At 42.5% G+C, this 25,414-nt stretch overlaps 2 protein-coding genes across 5 annotated transcripts in view; both read left to right on the forward strand.

Annotated features, from left to right (window-relative positions):
• CASP8AP2 (caspase 8 associated protein 2) overlaps positions 1-8,840 on the forward strand; it is an 85,499-nt gene extending 76,659 nt beyond the window's left edge. For all 3 annotated transcript variants that reach the window (XM_068231148.1, XM_068231149.1, XM_068231150.1), the window contains exon 10: positions 1,581-8,840. In XM_068231148.1, coding sequence (XP_068087249.1) covers positions 1,581-1,643 — 63 coding nt within the window. In that variant the 3' untranslated portion in view covers positions 1,644-8,840. The remainder of the gene's footprint in view (positions 1-1,580) is intronic.
• Positions 8,841-10,806: 1,966 nt separating this feature from the next.
• Positions 10,807-25,414, forward strand: part of GJA10 (gap junction protein alpha 10) — a 55,412-nt gene continuing 40,804 nt past the window's right edge. The window contains exon 1 of one of the 2 annotated variants that reach the window (XM_068231161.1): positions 10,807-10,888. The gene's annotated coding sequence lies outside the window, so the exon portion shown is untranslated. The remainder of the gene's footprint in view (positions 10,889-25,414) is intronic. The other variant, XR_011019317.1, reaches the window with a different exon arrangement.

Here is a 25,414-nt window from a genome sequence, read left to right on the forward strand (position 1 = left end):
GCTCATTGCGGCCTTCCTTGTTTATTCTGGGCGCCGGAGGCGATCGGAAGATCGCCTCCGGAGCGCCCTCTAGTGGGCTTTCATGCAGCCAACTTTCAGTTGGCTGCATGAAATAGTTTTTTTTTTATTAAAAAAAAACCCTCCCGCAGCCTGCCTGGCGATCTTAATAGAACGCCAGGCAGGTTAAGACACAACTAAAATGTTAATACATGCTCTCATAATTTCTCGTCTGGACTACTGCAACGTACTACTTTGTGGACTACCGTCTAACAAACTGGCCCCGCTCCAGTCGGTACTGAACTCAGCTGCTCGTCTCATTCATCTTTCTTCTCGATCTTCCTCTGCCGACCCTCTTTGTCAAGCTCTTCACTGGCTGCAAATTAGCCAGAGGATTCAGTTCAAACTCCTAACCCTAACCCTAACCTACAAAGCTCTCCACAATCTCTCTCCCCAGTACATATCCTCACTAATCTCCAGATACAAACCCAATCGCAATCTCAGATCGGCACATGATCTTCTGTTGTCCTCCTCTAGAATCAACTCCTCACATTCACGTTTACAAGACTTTGCACGCGCTGCACCCCTCCTCTGGAATGCCCTCCCACAACACATCCATCACTCGCCAACCTTTGTCACCTTTAAACGCTCTTTAAAAACACACTTGTTCCGACAAGCATATGCGCTACCTTAGGCCACTTTCCTTTGTACTAAGACCAAATTGCACTCCTACTAGGTAATGTGGTGTGGCTGGATGGTGTAATGGTTAAGGGCTCTGCCTCTGACACAGGAGATCGAATGGGTTCCAATCTCGGCTCTGCCTGTTCAGTAAGCCAGCACTTATTCAGTAGGAGACCTTTGGCAAGTCTCCATAACACTGCTACTGCCTATAGAGCGCGCCCTAGTGGCTGCTGCTCTGGCGCTTTGAGTCCGCCAGGAGAAAAGCGCGATATAAATGTTATTTGTCTATTTGTCTAGGTATCCTAAAACACAAAGCCTCTATATATTTGCTGCATACTACCCCTCCTGCTGTTCTCTCCCCCTCCCCCCATTCCCTTTAGATTGTAAGCTCGCAAGGGCAGGGCTCTCTCCCCCTTTTGTGTCTTGGTAACCATTATACATTTTATTCATCATGTTAATTTTATCACTGTCATTACCAATATGATAATTTGTATTTTGTATCATTCTTTGTATTTTGTCACTAATTATGTATCTTGTATATTGGTGTGCACCATTGTCTGTATTATTATGTACCCCATGTTTGTTTCTTACTTTGTACAGCGCCACGGAATATGTTGGCGCTTTTTAAATTAATAATAATAATAACCCTGTCCTTAAGGTCCACCAACAGTGCATGTTTTGCAGAAAACCACAGACATGCACGGGTGAGGTAATTAGTGTCTCACCAAAGCTGATTAACTACCTGTGTGGATTTCCACAAAACATGCACTGTTGGCGGGCCCTGAGGACAGGGTTGGGGAACACTGCACTAGACACATGGCCTGTATAAGTTATATCTTTGTTGGATAAAAATATATATTTTTTCTTTCATAAATAATTACCATGTCCAAATGTTATTGCAGGTGGAAGAAAGGTTCCGACAGTTAATGAAGTTGTTCAAGAAGAGCAAGAGTAGCAGCAGCTGATGTGATTTCTTTTTTAATGTTACAGGTGTAAGGATGCTGTTGTGTTGCATGATTTTGAATCTGGTCATACATGTGTCATGATGGTAAACAATCTTTTCTACCAGTATAACTAAATTCTTTAACAAAATGGACGTGTTTTCAGCCCTGTTTTAGAAGAGCTTTCCCAAGGAGCATGGGGGTGTGAAGATAAGTAGGAGGTACTAACCAATGGGGATGGTCAGTGAAGTGCAAATCATTTCTAATTTGGTGCAGGATTTATGCAGTTTGAAAATGGCCCAGTTGAATTCCACCATGGCATAATTTGGTTCATTTTAAAGCTGCATACATTTGCATACAAAACTTGTATAATCCTGCATCAACTTTAAATTATTCCATTGACCATCCCTATTTCCAAGTAACTCATAATAGGCATGCAAGGTGAAATTTACACTGCACTGTCAACATTTATGGTTCTTACACAGTTAGATTTTTGTAAAGTAAATACTGTGGCGCCTCGCTTATCTGAAGAAAATGGTTGCAGCTGTGTTAGGATAAATCCTTATATCCACGCATTCAGTAGTAAAGTAGTTCTTCACAGCGCAGGTTAATTCTTCCTTTAAAGTTATTCCACTCCGCCACCTTTGTGCACTCAAAGTGCAGATAAAACAAACAGGGATGCTCTCAGTGGAAATTATAAAGTTCGATTTATTTCTGGATAAAAGGGCAAATCTATTTTAAAACTGCATCAAATTTGAATAATTTTACATGAATTCAGAAATATTTGCATCTCATGGGCCATCCTAAATACTGGGCTCATCTCTTTTGTGCATGTCTCATTTCTACCTTTGATAATTTCTTCTGTTGGCTCGATTGGCTAGTGTTACCACCTCCATGGAATAGATGATTTAGGCAAGCTCTCATACTCCAAGTATTTAAGGTCTGTTGGAACCCATACTGCATGAAAGTGGTATAATTGGTTAATCAAGATTGGATGTGTGTACCAGGCTTTATTGTAAAAATGTAAGTTTGTAAAAATAGCCTTAACTTATATGGTCGGTTTCAGTTAAACTGAGATTATATCTGGGTTTATTTCTGTTTATATATAAAAAATTGTACCATTTCAGATTTGTTGTGTCAAGCTCTTCCTGTGCATAGAGCATGTCAGCTAACCAAACAAATTGCTACAAAGTCTTACATAGTCTTCTGCAATGAAATGACACATAGACAATAGTGTTATAATGATATATATTATGTAAAATGTGTAAATGTAAAGATGAAAAATGTATTTTCCTACAAGATGCTGTCAATAATCGCAGTGGGGAGTTTTGCGTTCAATGTGTATTTATCCATTTAGCACTCAGAAAGGCTTGACACTGAAGGTACCCATAGATGTGAGATGAGAGACGACTGATTGGTCTTTGTGTGGACTGAGTTGTAATTTCATCTGTATATGTGTGCATTCACACTGTGGGGTGCATGCACTAAACAGAATAACATGCCTTAAAGGGGAACTAAAGAGAGGTATATGGAGGCTGCCATATTTATTTCCATCTAAGCAATGCCAGTTGCCAGGCCCTCCTACTGATCCTCTGCCTCTAATACTATTAGCCATAGCCCCTGAACAAGTATGCAGCAGATCAGGCGTTTCTGACATTAACGTCAGATCTGACAAGACTAGCTGCATGCTTGTTTCTGGTGTTATTCAGATACTACTGCAGAGAAATAGATCAGCAGGACTGCCAGGCAACTGGTATTGATTAATGGGAAATAAATATGGCAGCCTCCGTATACCTCTTACTTCAGTTCCCCTTTAATACTGCACGATGAGTAGAGTGTAATGCATGTTCTGTATTGCATTCTGCTCTATTCATCGTCTGGTAAGACTTTATGGGTCATTCTGTTTGACACCGTTAAGTCCATACACTACCCCTATGTCTGTAACATTTTGCTATATTTCTGCATAGAGGAACTCCTTGCCCATTCAATTCAATGAGCAAGCTCACTTCCCTGCATTGTAACGGAAAGGGCAACACACCAGTAGATAAAGACTGTACACATTTCTATATTCTCAATGTACCCAAGGATCGTGTTCGATCTTAGGGCAAGCACCATACAGACCAGTCACTTAGATATAGCCAAGCACTGTGTACTGTTTATTTGGGGAGGTGAAGGAGAGGGGTGGAGCTCGATTTAGTGGCTTCTGGCAGAAGGGCTAAGCGTCAGAATAGTGTGCTTGCTCGCCTGCATTCATTAGCAATCTGATGTGCCAGCAGTACTTTCCAAGCAGATCTAAGCTCTAATTATTTTTTCTTTTTCGTAGTCCTAGTAATGCCAGTCAAGGGAGGGTAGGCTTATGTGGTTTAAGAATGGACAATTGCTAGAAATTTTAAAGCAAACCTGAAAGGAGGAAACAAAGGTAAAAGATACTTCTCAGTTGAGGGAAGCCTCTGGATTGTCCTGGTGCTTCCCATATCATCCTTAACCCCACTGCTACTGGCTCAGGACCCTCTTTATGGCAGAACCCCCATTCATGTGCGAGTGCAGCCGTACTGACCATGTTCTTACTACGCAATTGCAGACTATACTCATGCATGCCCAGTGCGGCTGTGCTCATTCAAGGGAGTGCAGTAATGAATATATCCGACAAACCCTTGGGCCCAGCACTGGATCTGGTGGGCTCGAGGAGGACCAGAGGCTCTCCTCCATAGAGGTACTGGGAAGTAATTTTGTTTCTTTACATGTTCACTTGAAATATCTTTAAAAAATGCATTTTGGACCCAGCACCGTACCATTTGCCCCCCTGGTCAGTGTGCTATGCTGTCAGAGCCTTCACAGTGAGTGCTCAATTTAAATTGAGTAGCAGATCTGCTTCTAGCGAAGGAGATGTGGCACTACCACTGCCCTATAATTCTTAACTTTTCAAAGCACTTTTACATGTAATTGCATGCTCTTGCCCCCACTCCATCCCACCTCATAGTAATAATATGTATTATAATATAATGTTCAAAATGTATAACAGGGGCTCCTGCTCTGTGAGATAATTACGCATGTAGCAAAATGACTATTTTTAGACTGTACAACAGAGTCCTATTTCTAAGGTTGCAGTTAAGTGCCTCTTGACCTTACTGTTTTGGAAATTTTTGGCTGGCTTCGAATTAAAATGACATTTTGAATATTTCATTGCACTAAATTACAAAAGAACATACGCAGCACAAGTCCTGGTTCATGTGTTTATAGCAGAAGGAGAATTTCCCTTTAACCACCCTGACAATGTACCTTTTAATGGACCTTAATGTGGTATGTAAAATGAGACAAATGTGTGTATGTACAGTCCCAATCCCAGTTGGAATTGGCATGTGTCCTTTATCATAGTGGTTAAGAATCAAATGTCAGTTTCTTCACTGTCAGACTGCAGTCCAAACAGCAGATATTTCACTAAAAAGCAACTACAGGTCATAAAACTCCTGTATTCCTCTATGGCTAAGAAAAACTCATCGGGTTTACTTTGACTTCAGGTTTGCTTTAGGTAAACTCATTACGCCTGCAAGCAAATCACTTTTGTCTCATAGTGTTCAAAGGGACCCTGAACTGCCAGGTGGCATAAATGAGATAAATATGTATACATAAATTAGGAGTCTTTCTTAGAATGTGCTCTCTTTTCATTTATTTTTTTCATTGTATGAGTTAATTAACCAGTGCTGCAGTTGAATTCAGCAGCCAAAAACCTTTTATGTCCCTGTGCACCTATGATAGCAGGGTAATGATGAAAGAACATCACACACTGAAATGGCTACTGTTTTATTTTCAGCTCAGACACAGAGTAATGACTGTTGTAAAGTCTGCTTTAAATTTCAAACCTAGGTTTTTGAACCATTAAAGCCAAATAAAAATGTAGGACTCTAGGAAAGTTCTATGTTGGAATTGTTCAGCAGTCACATTTATATAGATTCATACATTTATTATCACTTTAAGTTACTTATGTTTACAAACGCTGTTCACAGTTTAACTTGTGGCACTGAAAACAAATGCATGCTTAAGGGCTGGTTCACACTGGGCGCTTTTTTTTTTTCAGGTGATCAGGAAATCGCTGATAATGTATCCCTATGGATACATTCACACTGCGGTGTTTACGGTTTCAATCAATCGCAAACGCGCTGCATGCAGCGTCTTTGGGGTGATTGCGCTGTGATTCTTGTTCTATTGATTGGAATCACAAGCGCAAAATGTGATATTTTGCTGCTGAATCGCGTTCGCAGACCCGAACGTGATCGCCAGAAATCTGCGAACCGGCACTCAGTGTTTTCTAAGGACCTTCGCTCACCTTTCCAGCCTCATTAAACACTGCTAACTCCTCTTCCATCCTGTATATATGTTCCTATTGCATTTATTTTGGGTGTAGGAAGAAGCCGGAATACTGCTCTCTCTGAGCAAGATAACAATATATTCCCATATTGATTCTCAAATTTCTCTCCCTCTGCGCATAATTCTGGAGATTTCATAGCGGTGCCCACAGTTGAAGTACTTACAGTTCAATGCCAATATGCAATCATTAATATTTTCAGAACTTTGAAAGGTTTGATAGAGATGATGCTATAAACAAAATGCATTTAAAAATATAATGCAAAAATATTTATTCTTTGAGTAAAAAATTAAAAGAATTTCAGGCTTCAAGCCATTGGGTGTGTTAATAATTTTCAAATCTCAACATCCTGTGATCCCTACTTCTGCCATCCTCCACTAGGGATTAATAATCCCTAGTTGTCAGTCACTGGAGTAGACTGCAGCACTGAATGCAGTCGTTCCCCTCTCTGTGATGTCAGACTTACAACCACTGAGGATGGTTGTCCTCTGGGAGGGAGAAATTAGAGGTGGCTGCAGCTTTGCACATAAGGGTTCTGTTGACCGCTTGCAGCCAAGATTTGTTTTATTGTAATAATATGCTTTTTAATGCATTGCACATGTTTTTTCATAAATTCTCTGTAATACAGTTATAAAAAGGTGCATGAATTAGGGTTTATAATAAGGGTGTGTAAGCAAGTCTGGATCTGCCTTCTGTGGGAACACTGTGGAGGTCTTGGTTATGTCTTTGTTGATATGATGTAAGAACCCCCCACAAAACTTAAAGGAGAACTTCACAATGTGTTATTTCCCAACCTATATCAATTATTGCACTTAATGTTAAATATAGATTTCCCTTCCTTGTGATTTGTTCTCAAAGATTAATATGAACAGCTTTTGCAAAGACTTTGTATCAGTGAGTGAATTAAAATGATAATTTAGCAGGCATTATACCACCAGTAGCGGTGTAAGGCCTCTTTTCCATGGGCAGCTGAATGCAGGCAATTCACCATCTGTCAACTGCACCCACTGACCGACCAAACTCTTGCCAACAGTCGGCATGGAGGTGGACAGATGGCTCTCCCATGGAGTTGCATTTGAGCTTAGCAGTTGCCGGCCGATGCCACGAGACTACCAGACACTGCCTTTCAGGTGTATGTAATTGCAGCTGAAGGGCTGGTAGGTTGAATTGCCAGGCAAACAAGCCATTCAGATGCCTGTGGAAAAGAGGTCTTAATGGTAAGCAGTTTCTTCACATGGAGCCTACTCATTTGTCCTTCACCTGCCAATCAAGCAGTTGGTCTTTTTACCTACCTCTCAAACTCATTCTGTGAATTTAGCCTGACAGATGGCAGGGAAGATCATTTTAGGCTAAAACTTTTGAAACTATCTTTAGAAGAGCCAGACTTTTAGAAAGTATAAATCAGATACATTACTTTTATTCAGTAATTTCCTTCTATACAGCGTATTTGATTTGGCCAATACCAGACAGCCTGGCATGTGCCAATCTAAACTAAAACCACCTATATAGAGGTCAGTAACTGCCCAATATAACGTGATCGACTGGGTGGTGTAGAACAATGTACTACCTAGCCTCTTTCTATCTTGGTCAAATTACAGCTGAACTCTGAAAGAAGTAACATAATTGCTACTCCTGCCAAGTTTGTAACTCCTCATACACTACAGAGCCATGATGCTCCTCCCCACACACACGCTCAAATTTAGCACTCTGCTCAATAGAAATGGTGAATGAGAAGCAAATCATTCTGGCTTACATGCAAACTGTATGCATCTTGTGGTTGAGCCAGCCAAATTAATGTCCTGCCTATTTTAACTGGCCCAGTTCCAAGCTTCAGCTTGCATAAAAATGTTCATGCATTCCTGAATTAGCTCATTGACCCTCTCGTGCTCAATCACCCTTTTCATAAGTAAATTGTCTGAAATCAATTAGAAATATTGATCAATGCATTGGCATATTCAATGATGGTGATCAAATCTGTTGGTGTATGACCACATTATGATTTCCTAGGGAAAAAAAGGAAATGACAAAATTGTCTAGCTCTTAAGGGACAACTGACATGAGAGGGATATGGAGGCTGCCATATTTATTTCCTTTTAAACAACACCAGTCCCCTGGTGTCCTGCTGATCTTCCATGCATCAGCAGTGTCTGAATCACACACTTGAAACAAGAATGCAGCAAATCCAGTCAAAGTTAAAGTGTACTTGAAGGGGGGGGGGGGGAAGAGTTCCCATACAGGGTACTCTCCTCGACAGGGAATGCAGAGACTTCCCCCCTCCCATCCTCAGGACTGGGTCTGACTACAGTGTGACCCTCACTAATGAGAAATTACAACTATAAAACACTTCTCTAGCAGAAAATGGCTTCTGAGAGCAGGAAAGAGATAAAAAGGGTGAATAGTTAATAGATTTTAGCTCTGGCATACTTCAATGAATGTGTCATTGAGCAAAAACAATAAAACCTTAAAGTATATTTTAAAGGGATACTTAAGTCAACGGGAAAAAATGAGTTTAACTCACCTGGGGCTTCCCTCAGCCCCCTGCAGCCGATCGGTGCCCTCGCAGCCCCGCTCTGATGCTCCTGGACCCGCCGGCGACGAGGTTCACTTTAAATATAAAATAAAACTGTGGAATATCTGAAGTCATTTTTAGGAGAAGGAAGATACAATTGTTTATTTGATTCGTTTATTTTCACCTCGGGTGTCCTTTAAAGCAAACCTGTGAGGTTTGCAATGCAGTATATTGGATACTTTTCGAGGGGGAAGCCCTGGATCCTAAAGATGCTTCCCCCTCCCAAGGTATATATCCAAAATACTGCGTTGCAAACCTCATAGGTTTTCTTTGAAGGGGTTCTGTGGTAGTCAAAAAATTAAACAAGCTGACATTTACCTGGAGCTTCTATCAGCCCCCTGCAGCGGTAATGTTCCACGCCGTCCTCCTCTGATCACCTGTTTCCTGCCGCCGATCCCAGTTTAATAATCTACCCAGACGAATAATGCTTACTGCACAGGCACAGTATGAAGTTTTCTTGTACTGCGCCTGTGCAGTATGCTCCGATGACGCACTCAGAAGCACGGGGCCACGGCCGTGCAGCCGCAGTGTAATCACTTACGTGATTACGCCAGGACCGGCGGCGAGGAACATTACCGCTGCAGGGGGCTGATAGAAGCCCCAGGTAAGTGTCAGCTTGTTTGAGTTTTAGAATACCACAGAACCCCTTTAAGTCAAACCTCTAATCTGCAAGCATGTTCAGGGTCTATGGCTAAAAGTATTAGGCAGGGGTCATACTTGCCTGTTTTTCTGTGCGTTTTCTGCATAGACAAACTGAGAACCAATGTTAATCAGTGGGCTAGTTCACACTTGAATGCATTTTTCATATGCAGAAAAACAATTGGCATCAATGCAAGAACTGTTGGAAAACTCAGATAGACAAGTGTGACCCCTGCCATAGAGGCTCTGATTCAGCTGGATAAGCCACCCAATTTACATTGCTTAAAAGAAAATTAATATGGCAGCACCCATATCCCTTTTACTTCAGTTGTCTTTTAAAGATCTCGACTGCAGAAAAAAAAATGGGTGAGTCTATAAATACTTAAGGTAGAAACCAATGTACTTAAAATATTTTTCATCATTTTGATACTCTACAGATGAAAACATTTTATTTTTTTAATCCGAGCTTAGTCCATCTTGGTGCCTTTTGCTTCTATATATAAAGTAATAATTTACTAGAATTTTTCTGGAATGAGTGGTGGACTTAAAGGACCAAGTTCGACATGACTTAATAAATATTTCATGTTGGCTGTGTTAAGTATACTGTGATAAATGATGCATTTTTATTTTTAAAATAGAGTAAGATTGGAGCTAGAAACTGCGTTTCTATGACTGTTTTTTCTTATGTCAACATGTTCAAGTCTTTCTGCTGCAATCATCCTTTAAATGTGTTTAGTTGAATCCATATCCATACTATAATATGAATGCAAATAACTTCAAGATTCTTTGTTGTAAATTCATGTATATATGTTAATGTTCTTGTAAACTTTTTTGTATGTATATAAGAGTTTGATTTTTTTTTTTTTTTTATTAAGCTGTAAAGACAAATGTGTTTATTTTGTATAAACCTGTTGCATACATTAGAAGGAATGTCAAATATATTTAAACGTTTTTTGATGCATTTCTGACTGTGTGTTCTAATTATTTTGAATAGTCAATATTTTTTGCATTGTGAAACCTTTTTGCTAAGCTTTTCATAATTCTCATAGTAACAATAGCCACAGTCCCATTTTGGATTTGTTTGGAAATTTGTCTGAGGCAGAAGATGCAAGCAGGACAAAACTGGTTATCCTACTCTGCTCTTTCTCATGAATGTAGAAGACTTTCAGAATGCTGCTGTTTTGGTGGCAATATGTTTGGAGTAGAACTGTGGAGCTACTCTAAATAGCACATGGTTCACAGAAGCATAAAATCGGACGTGTCCGATTGATTAGTTATTAGCAACATGCATGATGGAGCAGACAAAGTACAAAGAGATTTGCATAATTAGCCAGACTCTTATTGACAATGAACAGGACTACCCATGTTTGTTTATGCATTGACTCCAGCTCTAGATATAGCAAATGATATCCATTTATAACTGCAAAATATGCACACATAGAGCAGTTGAGACAGAGCCTAAGGCCTTGGTTGGCTCCTTTCCACATCAATTACTATATATGTTGGCCTAAAGCTCTTTTAGGTGGCTGCGTAATCAGTTGCTGGTTTTATACTTTGGGTAATCAATATACAGTTTCACAGAAACATGCTCTGTGACTCAATGTTTTGTCTAACTGGAAACATACAAGTTCACCAGTGCTGGCTTAAATCTACACAAAGAATGTGCGGCTAACAGGCAGTGTATCTTTCAGTCAGAAGGTAAGTGCAAGAACCTAATAACATTTTGCATACTAATTGATTTCACTATCTGTGCAAATACTAGAAGCACTGTTATTTTTACACTGAAATTGGAGATGTATTGTAGAAGATGCTGCTTTTTGTGTTGAAGTATATGTGATTGAGATATAACTATATAATACACATGAACTAGGGTATTCAAACCTTTTTGACTTTGAGGGACTCTATAGCATACATTTTGAGTTAAAACCACTTAGAAGATTCTGGTAATATGTCCAAATGTACGTGTCATTTCAGTGCCACTAACTGAGGAATCCGTGTGATAATACAATAATATCGCTATGGCAACAAGTTTACTCATTTTGTCTCTGCATCCTTTTGGGGTTGATTTACTAAAGCTGGAGAAGCTAAGTGATACAACAAACATGGTCTGATACAATCTGGGGGAGAGCTAAACATGTAATTGCTTCAGATCTTACTTTAGAACGCTTAAAAAAATAAATACACACCTTGTAGAGCTGTGGCGATCCTGTGTGATCCATGAAAAAGTCTTGATTCTTCAAGAAATTATCTGATACCTGTTCCTGGTGTTTAAAAATAAATAAAAATGAGGCATTTCTAGCTGGAAATTGCAGTAGTGCTCTGGGTCACTCAAGGCTTGCAGAACTAGCTGTATATAATTCTTAATAATAGCACATTTATTGGTTGCCCATATCTGCGACATAACTATTGTCTCTGTAAGGTGCTGTGTAAGATGTTAGTGCTATACAAATGCATAATAAGGCAAATACATGACCCTACATTAACCGTACATAGTCATAAACACTACTATACACATCAGTCTGAGTTGTAACATGATACAAATGATAAGCATGACTGCAGCCCAGTAAGGAGGCTGCCATATAAGTTCAACCCTGAGAAAATCAGTGGATGTTTGACCATAGTTATCTGCATGCACCCACAACATGTTTAAAATAAAAAATCTCTGCATAAACGTGACGTTATTGCACAAACCGTAATTAATCCTTCTGCAGATATTTGCTACTTAGAAATGGATGTTTAAAGGGATACTGTAGGGGGGTCGGGGGGAAATGAGTTAAAGTTACCCGGGGCTTTAATGGTCCCCCACAGACATCCTGTGCCCATGCAGCCACTCCCCAATGCTCTGGCCCCGCCTCTGGTTCACTTCTGGAATTTCAGAGTTTAAAGTCTGAAAACCACTGCGCCTGCGTTGCTGTGTCCTCACTGCCGCTGATGTCACCAGGAGGGTACTGCGCATGTCCAGTATGGTCTGTGCCTGCGCCGTACGTTCCTGGTGATGACGGGGGGGGGGGGGGCGAGGACACGGCAACGCAAGCACAGTGGTTTTCAGACTTTAAAGTCTGAAATTTCAGAAGTGAACAGCAGGCGGGGCTGGAGCATCAGTGAGTGGCTGCGCGGGCACAGGATGTCTGCGGGGGACCATTAGAAGCCCCAGGTAAGTTCAACTCATTTTCCCCTGACCCCCCTACAGTATCCCTTTAAAAAGAAGCCCCAGGTAAGTGAATTTTTTTTTTGCCTGATAATTCTTTTAAAGAGACTCTGTAACATCAAAAACATCCCCTGGGGGTACTCACCTCGGGTGAGAGAAGCCTCCGGATCCTAATGAGGCTTCCCACGCCATCCTCTGTCCCACGGGGGTCTCGCTGCAGCCCTCCGAACAGCCACCGACAGACCCGACTGTAAATTCAATATTTACCTTTGCTGGCTCCAGCGGGGGCGCTGTGGCTGCTTTCGTCTCCGAAGTAGACGGAAATACCCGATCTCAGTCGGGTCTGCTCTACTGCGCAGGCGCCGGAAACTTGCGCCTGTGCAGTAGAGCAGACCCGACGGCGATCGGGTATTTCCGCCTACTTCGTAGCCGTCAGAGCGCCTGCGCAGGAGCCGGGAAGGTAAATATTGACGTCATCTTGCACGGAGGGCTGCAGCGAGACCCCTGAGAGACGGAGGACGGCGTGGGAAGCCTCATTAGGATCCGGAGGCTTCCCCCACCCGAGGTGAGTACCCCACAGGGGACGTTTTGACGTTACAGATTCTCTTTAAGGTCATCAGACTGTACACTCCACTGCAGCACAGACATGAAAATTGCAACTACCTCTAAAAATGTTCCTAAAATACTGGCTCCATTTACATTTTATGACACAAGAGGACTGATTTACTAAATCTGAATTAGATTTTCTTTTTAAACATCCACTTCTAAGTAGCAAATATCTGCAGAAGAATTAATTACTGCGCATGCGCAGTACAAAAAAAAGCTTCGGACAGACAGGGAAAGTGGATGATGCAGGGACAGGTAGGTGTTATTGTAGTGTGTGTGTGTATATATATGCGCATAACAAAGCCGTAAAACATCTGAAGACCAACTGGAAAGCAGACAGCAGAGCTTTATTATTTTTTTTATTTATATAGCACCAACATCTTCTGTAGCGCCATACATAGTGCAAAACAAATATTGGGAAACATATATACTTGAGACGTTCAAGACACTGCAATCATGACAATACAGCAATACAAGTACAAATACATACATAATTAATGTGTGGTTTGAGATATCACTAGAATTGATACACATATGGTAAATTACAGCAAAATAGGAAACAATAGGAGGAGGTCTCTGCCATTGCCAGCTTACAATCTAGAGGGCAGTGAGGTAGAAGCAATCGGGAAGGAGACCGCAGATGAAGCTGTGAGCCTCCATTGCAACCTACAACAAATGACAGGCTTGTCTGAAAAGGTGCGTTTTGAGAGTAAGTTTTGAAGCCGGTTTCATACTGACAACCTGCAGTTGTAGTGCAAAGTGATTGTCTGATTGCACTGCAATGCCACAAAGAAAACCTATTGAGATTACTGCGGTAGTGCGCGGTAATCTCCTTTCTGGCTGTAGGCCAAGCAGTAAGTGAGGCTGTCTAGCGCTTCACTGCACGTCGCAACGCATTTTGGCCAGCAATGCGCTGTTGCGGTGAATTGGGCACTTTTGGGAGAGCATATAGCACTGTGTGAGGTATGAAAAGCCCCATAGACTTTTATTGGCGTAGCGTTAACCTGCGGCAAAATAGGCTGTGGGAGAGAGTTCTAGAGGAGAGAGGATGCTCATGAGAAGTCCTGGATGAGGGAGTAAGAGGAGGTGACCAAGCTAGAGGACAAATAGGTCTCGTAGGGGGACCGAAGGTTCCAGCATGGTATCTGGAGATTCAGGAAATGTAGAGAGGTGACAACTGGATAGTTTGGGTAATCCGTAACCAATGGAGAGCTTGGCAGAGAGGGTCTGTCTCGGAGAAGAGGTGCAGGAGATAAGCAGCAGAGTTTAGTAGAGACTGGAGAGGTGCCAGTCTGCCTTTTGATAGACCACAGTTCTCGCTGTATAAAGTGCATGCTATCCTTGGGGGATTTTGCAAAGTCTCGAATTTCAAAATAAATAATACAAAATCAGTCATATTGAATTTGGGTTGTGATCGATATACATTAGAGGAGATCAAAAGGAAATATCAGTTTAATTTCACAGATACCAAAATTAAATATCTCAGGATTTATCTCTGCAAAAACTTTGATTTATATAAGGAGAATTATGTTACAATTCAAGAAGAATGTATACATTTGCTAAAAATAATGGGAAGCTCCCCTTAATGTTATAGGTAAAATCAACTTTATTAAAATGAAAATTTTGCCAAAGCTAAATTTTGTTATGCAAAATCTTCCAATAGTTGTGCCTAAATCTTTGTGTAAGAATTGGGACAAAATATTTGGTGAATTTATTTGGATGAAAAAAAAACATAGGATAGTCTTCAGAACGATCAGTCGATCCAAAGATATGGGAGGAATGGGTGCTCCTAATATCCAGCATTATTACAGGAGCATACAACTAGACAGATTATTAGATATAAGGATAGCATCTCCCAAAAAGTTCTGGTCACAATTTGAGAAGGAGCTGATAGACTTCTCTTTGGTAAAATCCTGGCACCCAAAAACAGTAAGAAATATGTTACAGGAGGTTTCCCATCCGCTTCTCACTCCCACCCTTCTAACATTTGTGGAATCGTTGGATCTGGGTTATAAAAAAAAAAATCTCCCCCCTAAGGACATTAGGCAACACTCCTAATTTTGAACCTAGTCTTGGTCCACAATGCTTATCCCAACGACTATTATGTCTGAGCTCATGGGGCAGGCGATAGCAAATTTAAATACTATCAATTGAGTTTTGTCAACAAAAATAAAGGTAAAATTGGTAAGCAGTTAAAAGTTTTTGAAAAATGCTTTTATAATGCCGTAAAGATGGAGAAATCAATATCCAAGCTATATAGTTTCATAGGTTAGTATTTTGACCCACCCCTTCCACCCTTCTTTGTAAAATGAACAAAGGAGATAGAACCATCTTATGCTCAGGATTGGGATAAAATATTTAAGTGTATCAGGCTGCCTCATAATCCCGGTTACCAGCTGGTTAATTATAAATTGGTAGCAAGGTGGTATGTTTCTCCATCTCTATTGGGTATGATGGGGGCAAGCACGGGAGATTTATGTTGGCGATGCCAAACCGATAGGGGTTCATACAAACATATGTGGAGGACCTGCCTTAAGATTCAAAAATTTTGGATGGACATTGAAGCTTTTTGCAATAGGCAGGTCCAAAATACTTGTAAATTTACAGAACAGGCCGTAATCTTTGGATTAGGAGATAACTAATATAATAATTCCGGCTGCTATAGTGGCTAAGAAATTAATAGCCCTTGAATGGAAAAGTGCAATCACACCTAATTTGAAGGAATAGATAAGGGAGATGGGAAATTTCCTGGAATTAGAGGAGTGGGAGATAGAAGAATGGGCCCCCTGTAGAAAAATAGATAAGCGGCGAGCAAAATGGTTGGAGACATGCAATTAGTAAAGTTATTGGGTGGGGGGTGGTGCGTGGGGATGGAGTCCAAGGCGGTAAGACAAGAACGGAGTGGGTTGAATGAAGGATGACTGATCGAGTTGTAGTACGTGAGTCTATTGGGGGAGGAGCAGGGACTAAGTGGAGAAGGAGCTTGGTTAGTAAGAATAGGGTGGACTGTGAATTGTGGAGGTTCGATTGAGTAAAGCTTTCAAGCTTTCAGTAAAGCTTTCAAAATAGGAAGGTGGGTTGTGCAATGATTGTATACGGAAAAATAAAGTTTGTCTCTTTATACGTTCCAAAAAGGATTTTTGAGCATCAATATAATAAAGTAATCTTATAAAGACGACCAATGATTATAGTTCAGCTCAACTCAGGAGCACGGCTATGAAGTTATGTACCTATTGGTTGAGCATGTGACTAATCTGAGGAGGGAAAAAAAAAAGATAGAAAAAATAGGCAAAAAAGCAGAGCATGATTGGGTCTGTGCTAGCGCGCATGCGTAATCTGTTGACGAGCAGCTACAAGCTCTTTTTCTATTCCCTTCCCCAAGCGAGTACCCTGTTGGGGCACTTCCCCCCCCCCCCCTTAATTACAGCATGATTATGATATGATATGATTAGAGCATGTATAAGCTTTTTAATTGCCTCCTGTGAAAGGAAGGGATGAATTCTGGAAATGTTTTTGAGATGGAAGGAAGAGAAAGTAGTTAATTGTGATCTAAATAGACTCAGGGCCCTTTCACACTTGTGTGTTTTCAGCGCGATTTCAGCATTGCTGAAAATCGCTAGTGAAACGTGGGTACAATGAAAGTGTTCTCATCTAAGAGATTTGCTGAAACGCAAATGTGTTGCCTGCAGCGTTTTCTGAGCGATTCTGCAAGCTAAGTTGAACTAGAAATCACAAAATGTTAATCGCTGGAAAAACGCTTTATATACAGTGAAAAATCACTGGGAAATCGCTAGGAAAACCGCCAGAAAATCGCTCAGCGTTTGTGTTAGCGTTTAGCAATTTTAGGTGTGAACAGGCCCTAAGAGTCCAGAATTACCATCAGACAATGAGCTTTAGGAGGTTATTGGGGTGTTTTCTACATTGATGGTGATTATGGTTTTGTTCATGTTAAGTTTTTAAGGAAATGGGATGACATTAATCTATATACATCAGATAGACAATCGGGATCTTTAGATAAGTGTGGAGAAGTCTAGGACTGAAAAACAGATTTGGGTGCCATGAATGTAAATTTAGAACAGTAGAGGTCCAAGTACAGAGCTTTGTGGTACTTCAACAGACAGCTTGCATGGAAAGGAGTTGGTATTAGAATAGGAGACAGCGAAGCAGCGTTCAGACAGGTAGGAGCGGATCAGGAATGTGCTAGGCCCTTGATCCCCAATGTCATTTATTTATTTATTTAATGTCATGACGGTCTGGAGAGGCAGAGGTTGATCAACAGTGTCAAATGCAGAGGAAAGATCAAGGAGCATTAGTACAGAAAGTTTGCTTTTGGATTTTGCAACTAGGAGATCCGTAGCAATCTTACTTAAAGTGAACCTAAAGCCAGTTAAAAAAAAATGAGATTAACTCACTCAGCCCCCTGCAGCCGATCGGTGCCCTCGCAGCTTCGCTCCGATGCCTCTGGACCCGCCGGCAACGACTTCCGGTTTCGCCGTCACCGGCCGACAGGCATGGGAACGCGAGTGATTGTTCGCGTTCCCAGCCTGTATATCGCCCCCTATGCTGCTATTGCGGCCAGGAGGTCGCAATGGCAGCATAGGGGGCGATATACAGGCTGGGAACGCGAACAATCACTCGCGTTCCCATGCCCTTCGGCCGGTGACGGCCAAACCGGAAGTGTTCGCCGGCGGGTCCAGAGGTATCGGACCGGAGCTGCGAGGGCACCTATCGGCTGCAGAGGGCTGAGAGAAGTCCCAGGTGAGTTAATCTCATTTTTTTAACTGGCTTTAGGTTCACTTTAAGACTGTTTCTGAGGAATGCTGAGGGCAGAAGCCAGACTGAAAGGGGTCCAGCAGGAATTGGCAGAGAAAAAGATAGTTCTTAATAGATGTGGTGTTCCAGCAGTTTGGAAGCTTAGGAGAAGACGTGAGACTGGATGGTAATTAGGAAGGGCTGTAGGGTCCAAGGAGAGGGTTTTTTTTATAAGTGTTATGATTGATTGATTGATTGCTTGTTTGAATGAAGAAGGGAAAATGCCAGTAGATAGAGGCATTAAAGAGCGTTGTTAAAGCAGGAATGAAGGAGGAGGAGAGCTAGGGGATAAGATGATGGGCAAGTAGGGTCCAGGGCACAGGTAGTGAGGTGTGCTTTAGAGATTAGTGAAGAAAGATGCTGTTCAATTAAAGTAAACTTGTAAGGAAAAAAGTGCCCCTAGGGGTACTTGCCTAAGAGGGGGAAGCCTCCGTATCCTAAAGAGGCTTCCCTTGTCCTCCTGTTCAGCCACGTTCCTGTGCTGGGACACTCAAACTCTAGAATCACAAGCCTGTAACACAACTCACGCAGGTTCACTAGCGGCTTACCGCGTGGGCTCTGGTGGAAATAGCCAAGCCTGATCGTTCCACTGTACTGCGCAGGCGACTAGTGGCTGCGCAGTAGAGCGGACCTGATTGGGCTCGGTCATCTCCACCGGAGCCTAAGAACTTTTTGTAATACAGAAAGTCCTTTGCAGTGGAGCTTTTCCTCCACTGCTGTACTGCTACCCTGGAATGTCTTCAGTTGTTTAATGGGTTCAATCAGCCAGGGGTGTCTGTTGATGTGGTGGGAGTAAATGTTGGTAAGGGGGGCAGCTAAATTCATGACAGAGACTGGTGGAGTAGAAGTTGGATGCTATCTCAGGTTCAGTGAAGGATGAATCAGCCAGGGAGCAGAGGTCAAGGTTGTGATTCATGCATAAACGTGTAGAGCGTTTATTATTACTGAGGCTGGAGGGGATAGGGAGGGACAGATTGGTAAAGTTAAAAGATTGTGATCTGAGAGGGGGAATGTAGGGTTATTGAGAAGTGAAACTGAGCAGCGTCGAGTAAAGACAAAGTTTAGAGTGTGGGTGTAAGTAGAGGACCAGTGGGAGAGGTTATAGGAGAGGTGAGTGAGAGAGGTTTAGTGGTAGTAAGGCAGTTAGGCCTCATTCACACTAGTGCGCTTCTGTCCACTTTTCAGCAACATGTATCAATCTGTAACATCGATGTACTGAAACAAAGTGGATAGAAGCGCACAAAGTGTGAATAAGATCTTAGTATCTGTAGGGACATTGAAGTCCCCAGTAATGATGGAAGGTATGTCAGTAGAGAGGAAATGAAGAAGCCATCCAGAGAAGTAGTCAATAAAGGTGGAGGCTTGTTCAAGAGGGCGATAGATGACAGCTATGGTGTATAGGAGCAGTGTTTTGAGAGGAGAATTCCCACCCCACTCCCTACTTTACCACACAATCTAGGAGTGTGCCTAAATGTAAGTCCACCATAGTTACATAGTTGTTTTGGTTGAAAAAAGACATATGTCCATCAAGTTCAACCGGTACAAAGTACAACTCCAGCCTGCTCCCATATTATTATTATTATCATTTATTGTATTTATAAAGCGCCAACATATTACGCAGCGCTGACCATATGATAGGGCAGTGAGAGAAACTATCATTTGCAGTTAGCCATGTCTCTGAGAGCCCCAAGAAAGTGAAGGCGTTGGTGATGAACAGATCATGGATGTGGGACAGTTAGTTGACTATGGAGTAGGCATTCCAGAGGGCACCAAATATGGGAGGGGGAGATCTGTGAAGACAAGGAATATTGATCAGGTTACTTGGTTTAGTGTGTAAGGAAGAGTGTAGTGCAAGGTGTTGTGTTTACCAGAGTGCAGTGAGGTCTGGGAGGGGGTCCTGGAGTGGGCGATATGTCCCCAGCAAGTAAGGAGAAGTACTGGACCGAGAGGAGAAAGGTGAGGATACGATTTGTATGTATTTGTATGTGACAGAGTGCTGAGCAGAGAGCTTGTGGTTAAAGTTAAGCACTGCCCAGCCTGTCTTACCGTACACAACAGCTATCTTCCATACTGTAGTGGCTGAGCTGAGCAGGCTTACCCCCTTTCCCAGTGTTTGGCATTCTGCTAAGACCGTGGTACTGCTGCCTTGCACAAAGGATTTAAGAGTGTGTAAGAACAAGACCTCCAGCTATGCGGGTGTTTTTTTAGTTCCCCTTTAGATAAAATGAACTTAAAGGGAACCTTAACTGGTGGGAAAAAAAATTCACTTACCTGGGGGCTTTCCCAAGCCTCCTGCAGCTGTCCTGTGCTCGCGCCGGTCCTTCGGTGCCCTCCGGTCTCTCTCTGCGGCTAAGTTTCGTTTTCGGCCAACTGCCAGTCGTCCTCGGGCAAAGCGTCCTCTTCTTCCGCATTCCCCGTCGTAAAGAGCTTCCGCATGATGCATGGCTCTTTACGACGGGGAATGCGGAAGAAGAGGACACTTTGCCCACGGACGACTGGCAGTCGACCGAAAACGAAACTTAGCCGCGGGGGGAGACCGGAGGGCACCGAAGGACCGGCGCGGGCACAGGACGGCTGCAGGAGGCTTGGGAAAGCCCCCAGGTAAGTGAATTGTTTTTCCCCACCAGTTAAGGTTCCCTTTAACCATAATTTCAGGTTATTCACCACTTTATTGTACATATGCAAACACCAGTTACTGCAAATATTTTTGAACAACAAATGCTAAATGGGAATGTAAGTCTATGACCTGATCTGTCCAGGCTTTGTTAAAAAAAAAAAAAAAAGGTCATCTCCTTACCATTTAAAATAATTTCTGTGGAATTGAAAGCTTGTACTCTCTGCAGTGATGTACACACGGTTTACTAATGTTGTACAGCCTTTGTGATCTTAATACTTAACCACTAGAGGACCACAGTGGTAAACCCCCCTGAAGACCAGGCCAATTTTAACTAAAATGCCCACTGCAGCTTTAAGGCCAAGCAGGGCTGCACAACACAGCACACGTGTGATCTCCCCCCATTTCCCTCCACCAACAGAGCTCTCTGTTGGTGAGGTCTGATCGCCCTGATCGCCAATCACGCAATCATCTGTCATAGGCTTCAGCCTATGAGAGCCGATCGCTCTCTTGTCCCCAGGGGGGACAGCAGTGTCACATGGCTGTTCCCAGTACAGCGCTGCTGCTGATCGCAGCACTGTACTAAGTGTTTAGACGGCGTTTTCACCGTCTAACAGTCTCCTGAGCGGCCATTGCGGCTCGGAGACTGAAGAGGGGGTGGAGCTTCGCCCCCCCCAAGCAAGAGATGCATGCGCAGCTTACGCAATCTGCAAAACAGCCCCAGGACTTGACGCCAGTCGGCGTTAGGCGGTCCTGGGGCTGCTGCTGCGGTCACGCCCATCGGCGTTAGTCATTCGGCAGGTAGTTAAAGAAATGATCTGTTCATTGACAAATGCCTGTTCCTGGTAAGTAATGCTGAAGCCAAATGTTCTGCATGATATGCTTGTGAATAGAAAGAGATCAGCAATGGCAGTTTTCATAATTATTACATCCCAAATTTAAGATTAATCTACATGTTTAAATTAATATAGTTACATTTTACAAGAGTGGTGGCTAAATTGGTTAAAGAGGACTTAAACTCAGAACTTCCTCTCTGCGCTAAAAGATTAGCAACAGTATAATAGCCTCTACTAAGGGCCGGATTAGGCCACATAGGCCATCACAGAATTAAGGGCGGGTGGGTAGCAGGCTATACGAGGGGGAGGGGGGGGGGTTGGGTCACCTGGCTACCTATACTGGAGGGAGGGGGGGATGTCAGGCTATCTATATGGAAGAGTGGAAAGGGCTTCTTATACTAGACGAATGTCGGGCGTGTATTGTATTAATCGTTGCCGAAAATATAAAATCAGTAGTCCAAAGTTACTGAAATAGTGGGATGAGTTTTAAACTATGGTATACGCCCAACTTTTGAGTTTGTTTTTCCTGGGTTTCTCACAATACTGGTTTAAACATGCAAACGTAGACCAATTTGTAAAAATATGAATTTAATATTAAATATGACAATATATCAAAACAATATAAAATTGTACTTTTGATTCAAACAAACTCTTAAGGCTAATCTTACAGTGAGCTGGACAATGTGACTTCAGTACAACAATCAAAGTGATATCATATGCATTAACCAGAAAACATAAGGCTAAACCATTCAGCAGTTAATTCAATTTAACTATAGTGCATAGGTATGACTCAGCAAATATGGCCACCGGGTGTTGTCCCCATACAATCTATATGTAAAGGCCCATACACACGTCGGATTTTTCTGAACGACGGGGCGTTTGAACGTCCCGTCGTTCAGTCATTTGCACGCGGAATCCGACGTGTGTACAGACTATCGTTCGCGTGATAAGACTGGTTTCCAGCGATCCGCCCGGCGGATCGCTGGTAACCAGTCTTATCACCCGAACTATAGTCTGTACACACGTCGGATTTGACGTACGAACGACTGAACGACGGGACGTTCAAACGACCCGTCGTTCAGAAAAATCCGACGTGTGTATGGGCCTTAACCAACTATATGACAGGAATTTTACCTCAGTCTGTGATTTACTGTATGCTAGTTTATCAGAAGGTATAAGACAAATTGGGACTAATCTGAACTACTTTAGCAACAATAAATAACCATAAATCAGCGCAAACTGAGTTAGGCATGGTCCTATTTGTGACACAGCAAAATACTAAAATACCAAGGCTTATGGGAGGAAGCTTAAAGTCTAGCTTTTATAATCAAAATAAGTTATGATATTCACAGCCTGCAATCAACGAACTATTGATGATATTATATCTATAAAAAAATAGACCCACTGTAAATGGGTTTTGTATCAAATAGAGCAGGGCTTTTCAACCTGTGGTACGCGTACCACCAGTGGTACTTTGCTGTTGGCCAGGTGGTACATTTCAACTTCACCTGCTACTTAATTGCCCACCTGACGCTTGTCCTGGTCCCGTCCTGCCTCTACAAAGTTCGGCTACCCCTCGCAGCCCCGCCGTCACTGTGCACTGTTCGCCTGGCTGTCTCTTCACTGAGCCTGGGTTACCACCGATTTGAGGTCTGAACTATTACAAAGGACAGCACAGTGAGGAGCAAGCAAGGGGGAACCAAACTTTGTGGTGAGTCACTGCCCAGCTCTCTGGTGGTGGGGGAGGCTACCTGTATTGAAGGGGGGGGGGACTGGATATGCTACCTATATTAACAATCTACCTACAGACTGCTAATAATGGCAATCTGTAGGCTTGCAATCTGATTTTAATCCTTTTCCTCACCAATGCCTCCTGCTATCCCCTTCCCCCCCCCTTTTCTTAAAGTGTAACTGTAAGAAAAAAGTGCCCCGGGAGGAGGAAGCCTCTAGATCCCAAAGAGGCTTCCCCCTTCCTCCTCAGTAGAGGAGATCCAGCGCTGGAACCCCTCAAAGATCTCCTTGTTTGTGTGAGTGCACGTGCAGTAGTGGCTCTCTGCTCGGGCTCCGATGGAAACACACAAGTCTGATCGGGTCATATCTATTGCGCAGGCACACTGGTGGTACTTGAAAATTTTCAGGTGATAAAAGTGGTACAGTGAGTGAACAGGTTGAAAAGCCCTGAAATAGAGAGTGAAATGCTTCCTGTGCACTTGAAGAATCCACTCCCCTTTTTGTTTACTATATATGACTATGAAATAAGGAAAACAATCGATAAATCAAATGTTCAGATGGCTGCGCTGTGAATAATAATAATATCAATAAATAAAAACCCTTTCATAGTTTCCAAAGTCTTTCTGGGCGTGCCCTTCTTAAAATGAGAGCCATGAGTGTGGATTGCTCTTTGATGATTCTGTGGTGATCTCTTTCAGATGTTTTTTTTTCAGTGTCCCTTGCTGTCTATATTCTCATCATTATCTATAATCCTGCGCAGAAGAGCAAATCTTCCAGCCTATTAGTGACCAGTGGGAGTTTTTCCTTTAAAGAGAGTCTGAAGCGAGAATAGATCTCGCTTCAGACCTTATATATAGCAGGGGCACGTGTGCCCCTGCTTAAACGCCGCTATCCCGCGGCTTAACGGGGGTCCCTGTCCCCCCAAATCCCCTCCGTAATGCGGGGGAGCGCTTCCGCATTGGGGCAGGGCTAACCGCCGCAGCCCTGCCCCACGCGCGTCTGTCAGCGCGTATCTCCGCCTCTCCCACGCCCCTCTCAGTCTTCCTTCACTGAGAGGGGCGGGGGAGAGGCGGCGATGCGCGTCTGATAGACGCGCTGGGAGGCAGGGCTGCAGCCGTTAACCCTGCCTCCAGGAAGAAAAAACCTACGACCAACTTGCGACCAAGGTTTGCGGGGGGTGGGTTGGGGGGACAGGGACCCTTGTGCAGCCGCGGGATAGCGGCGTTTTAGCAGGGGCACATGTGCCCCTGCTATATATGAGAGCTGAAGCGAGATTTAGTCTCGCTTCAGTGTCTCTTTAACTAATTTTTAATCCAAGTGAAATACTGGATTTCTACCCCTAGGAGCGCTCTAAAGGTGGCCATACACTCGTTAGATTAGCAGCAGATAGATTTTCTGATCTATCTGATGTGTTAAGGAACATTTTTTACTAGGAACAGATTTCCAATAGATTTCAGTATGAAATCTATTGAAAATCGATCTGATGGCATTTTTTTGCCATCAGATTACCATTAGGTCCAATGCAAATTGATAAGCAATCAACATATCGACCTAGATTTTCCAGCATGTCGATCAAAATCGGCCGAAAATCGATCAATCAATTTCGATCGATTGGCCGCTAATCGGCTGAGTGTATGGGCCCCTTAAAGAACAAGCAACACCCATGCTAACCTAGAAATAAAAAACATATATAAATAGATAAATACTACTTCTACTTACATAACATGATTCCTGTGAATTTTATAAAGGAAAAGCAGAAAATCCTATTCTAGGCAGTGGCCATGTTGCCAAGCTAATGCTGACATCATATCCTCCCTGACTCTCTTGTTTTCCCCCTCCCTTCTCTTGCTCATTGTGTATTCATTAGCTACCCTCCTCTCAGAGTCGTCAGACACTCCCACTGAGGTGTATACTAATAACTGCACTGTCTTTTTTTATTTACACATCCAATCACTGAGTCACCTTAGCCTTGCTTGTAAACACAAGTAATCAGATGATGTTTCTGATAAGCAGCTAGGCAGGGAAATAAATGGAAGAGGAGGAATATATTATAGATAAAAAGAACTCCCAGCATTCAACTGTTTGGCACTAGGGCCAGTGCGCCTAAAGTATGTGATAACTACAAACCATAACAGCAGAAAAAGTTTTGCAAGTTTTGAATGCAGGATTAGCATCTTTATCACTTAATACACTCAGACCAGTTGCTGTTGAAATTTGATTTTTATGGTGACAATACTGCTTTAAGACTAGAAATTGAACTCATCACTTTTACTATGGTAATACTTCACTTTACCATGTGTCTGTGGAGGCGCTGTTGTTTCACCTCTGTATCTTATATTCAAGAATAGACTTTGAACTGTAAAATGTGTAACTTTCTCTACTCAAGACTGAACAATGGAAAATCCTCCAGCACACAGCTATCTGATGTCAAGTGATTATCTAGTGTCTCCTACGGGGTTATCTAGCTTGTTTGTTAA

This window comes from Hyperolius riggenbachi, chromosome 4 (genome assembly GCF_040937935.1).
Source record: "Hyperolius riggenbachi isolate aHypRig1 chromosome 4, aHypRig1.pri, whole genome shotgun sequence".
NCBI lineage: Eukaryota > Metazoa > Chordata > Amphibia > Anura > Hyperoliidae > Hyperolius > Hyperolius riggenbachi.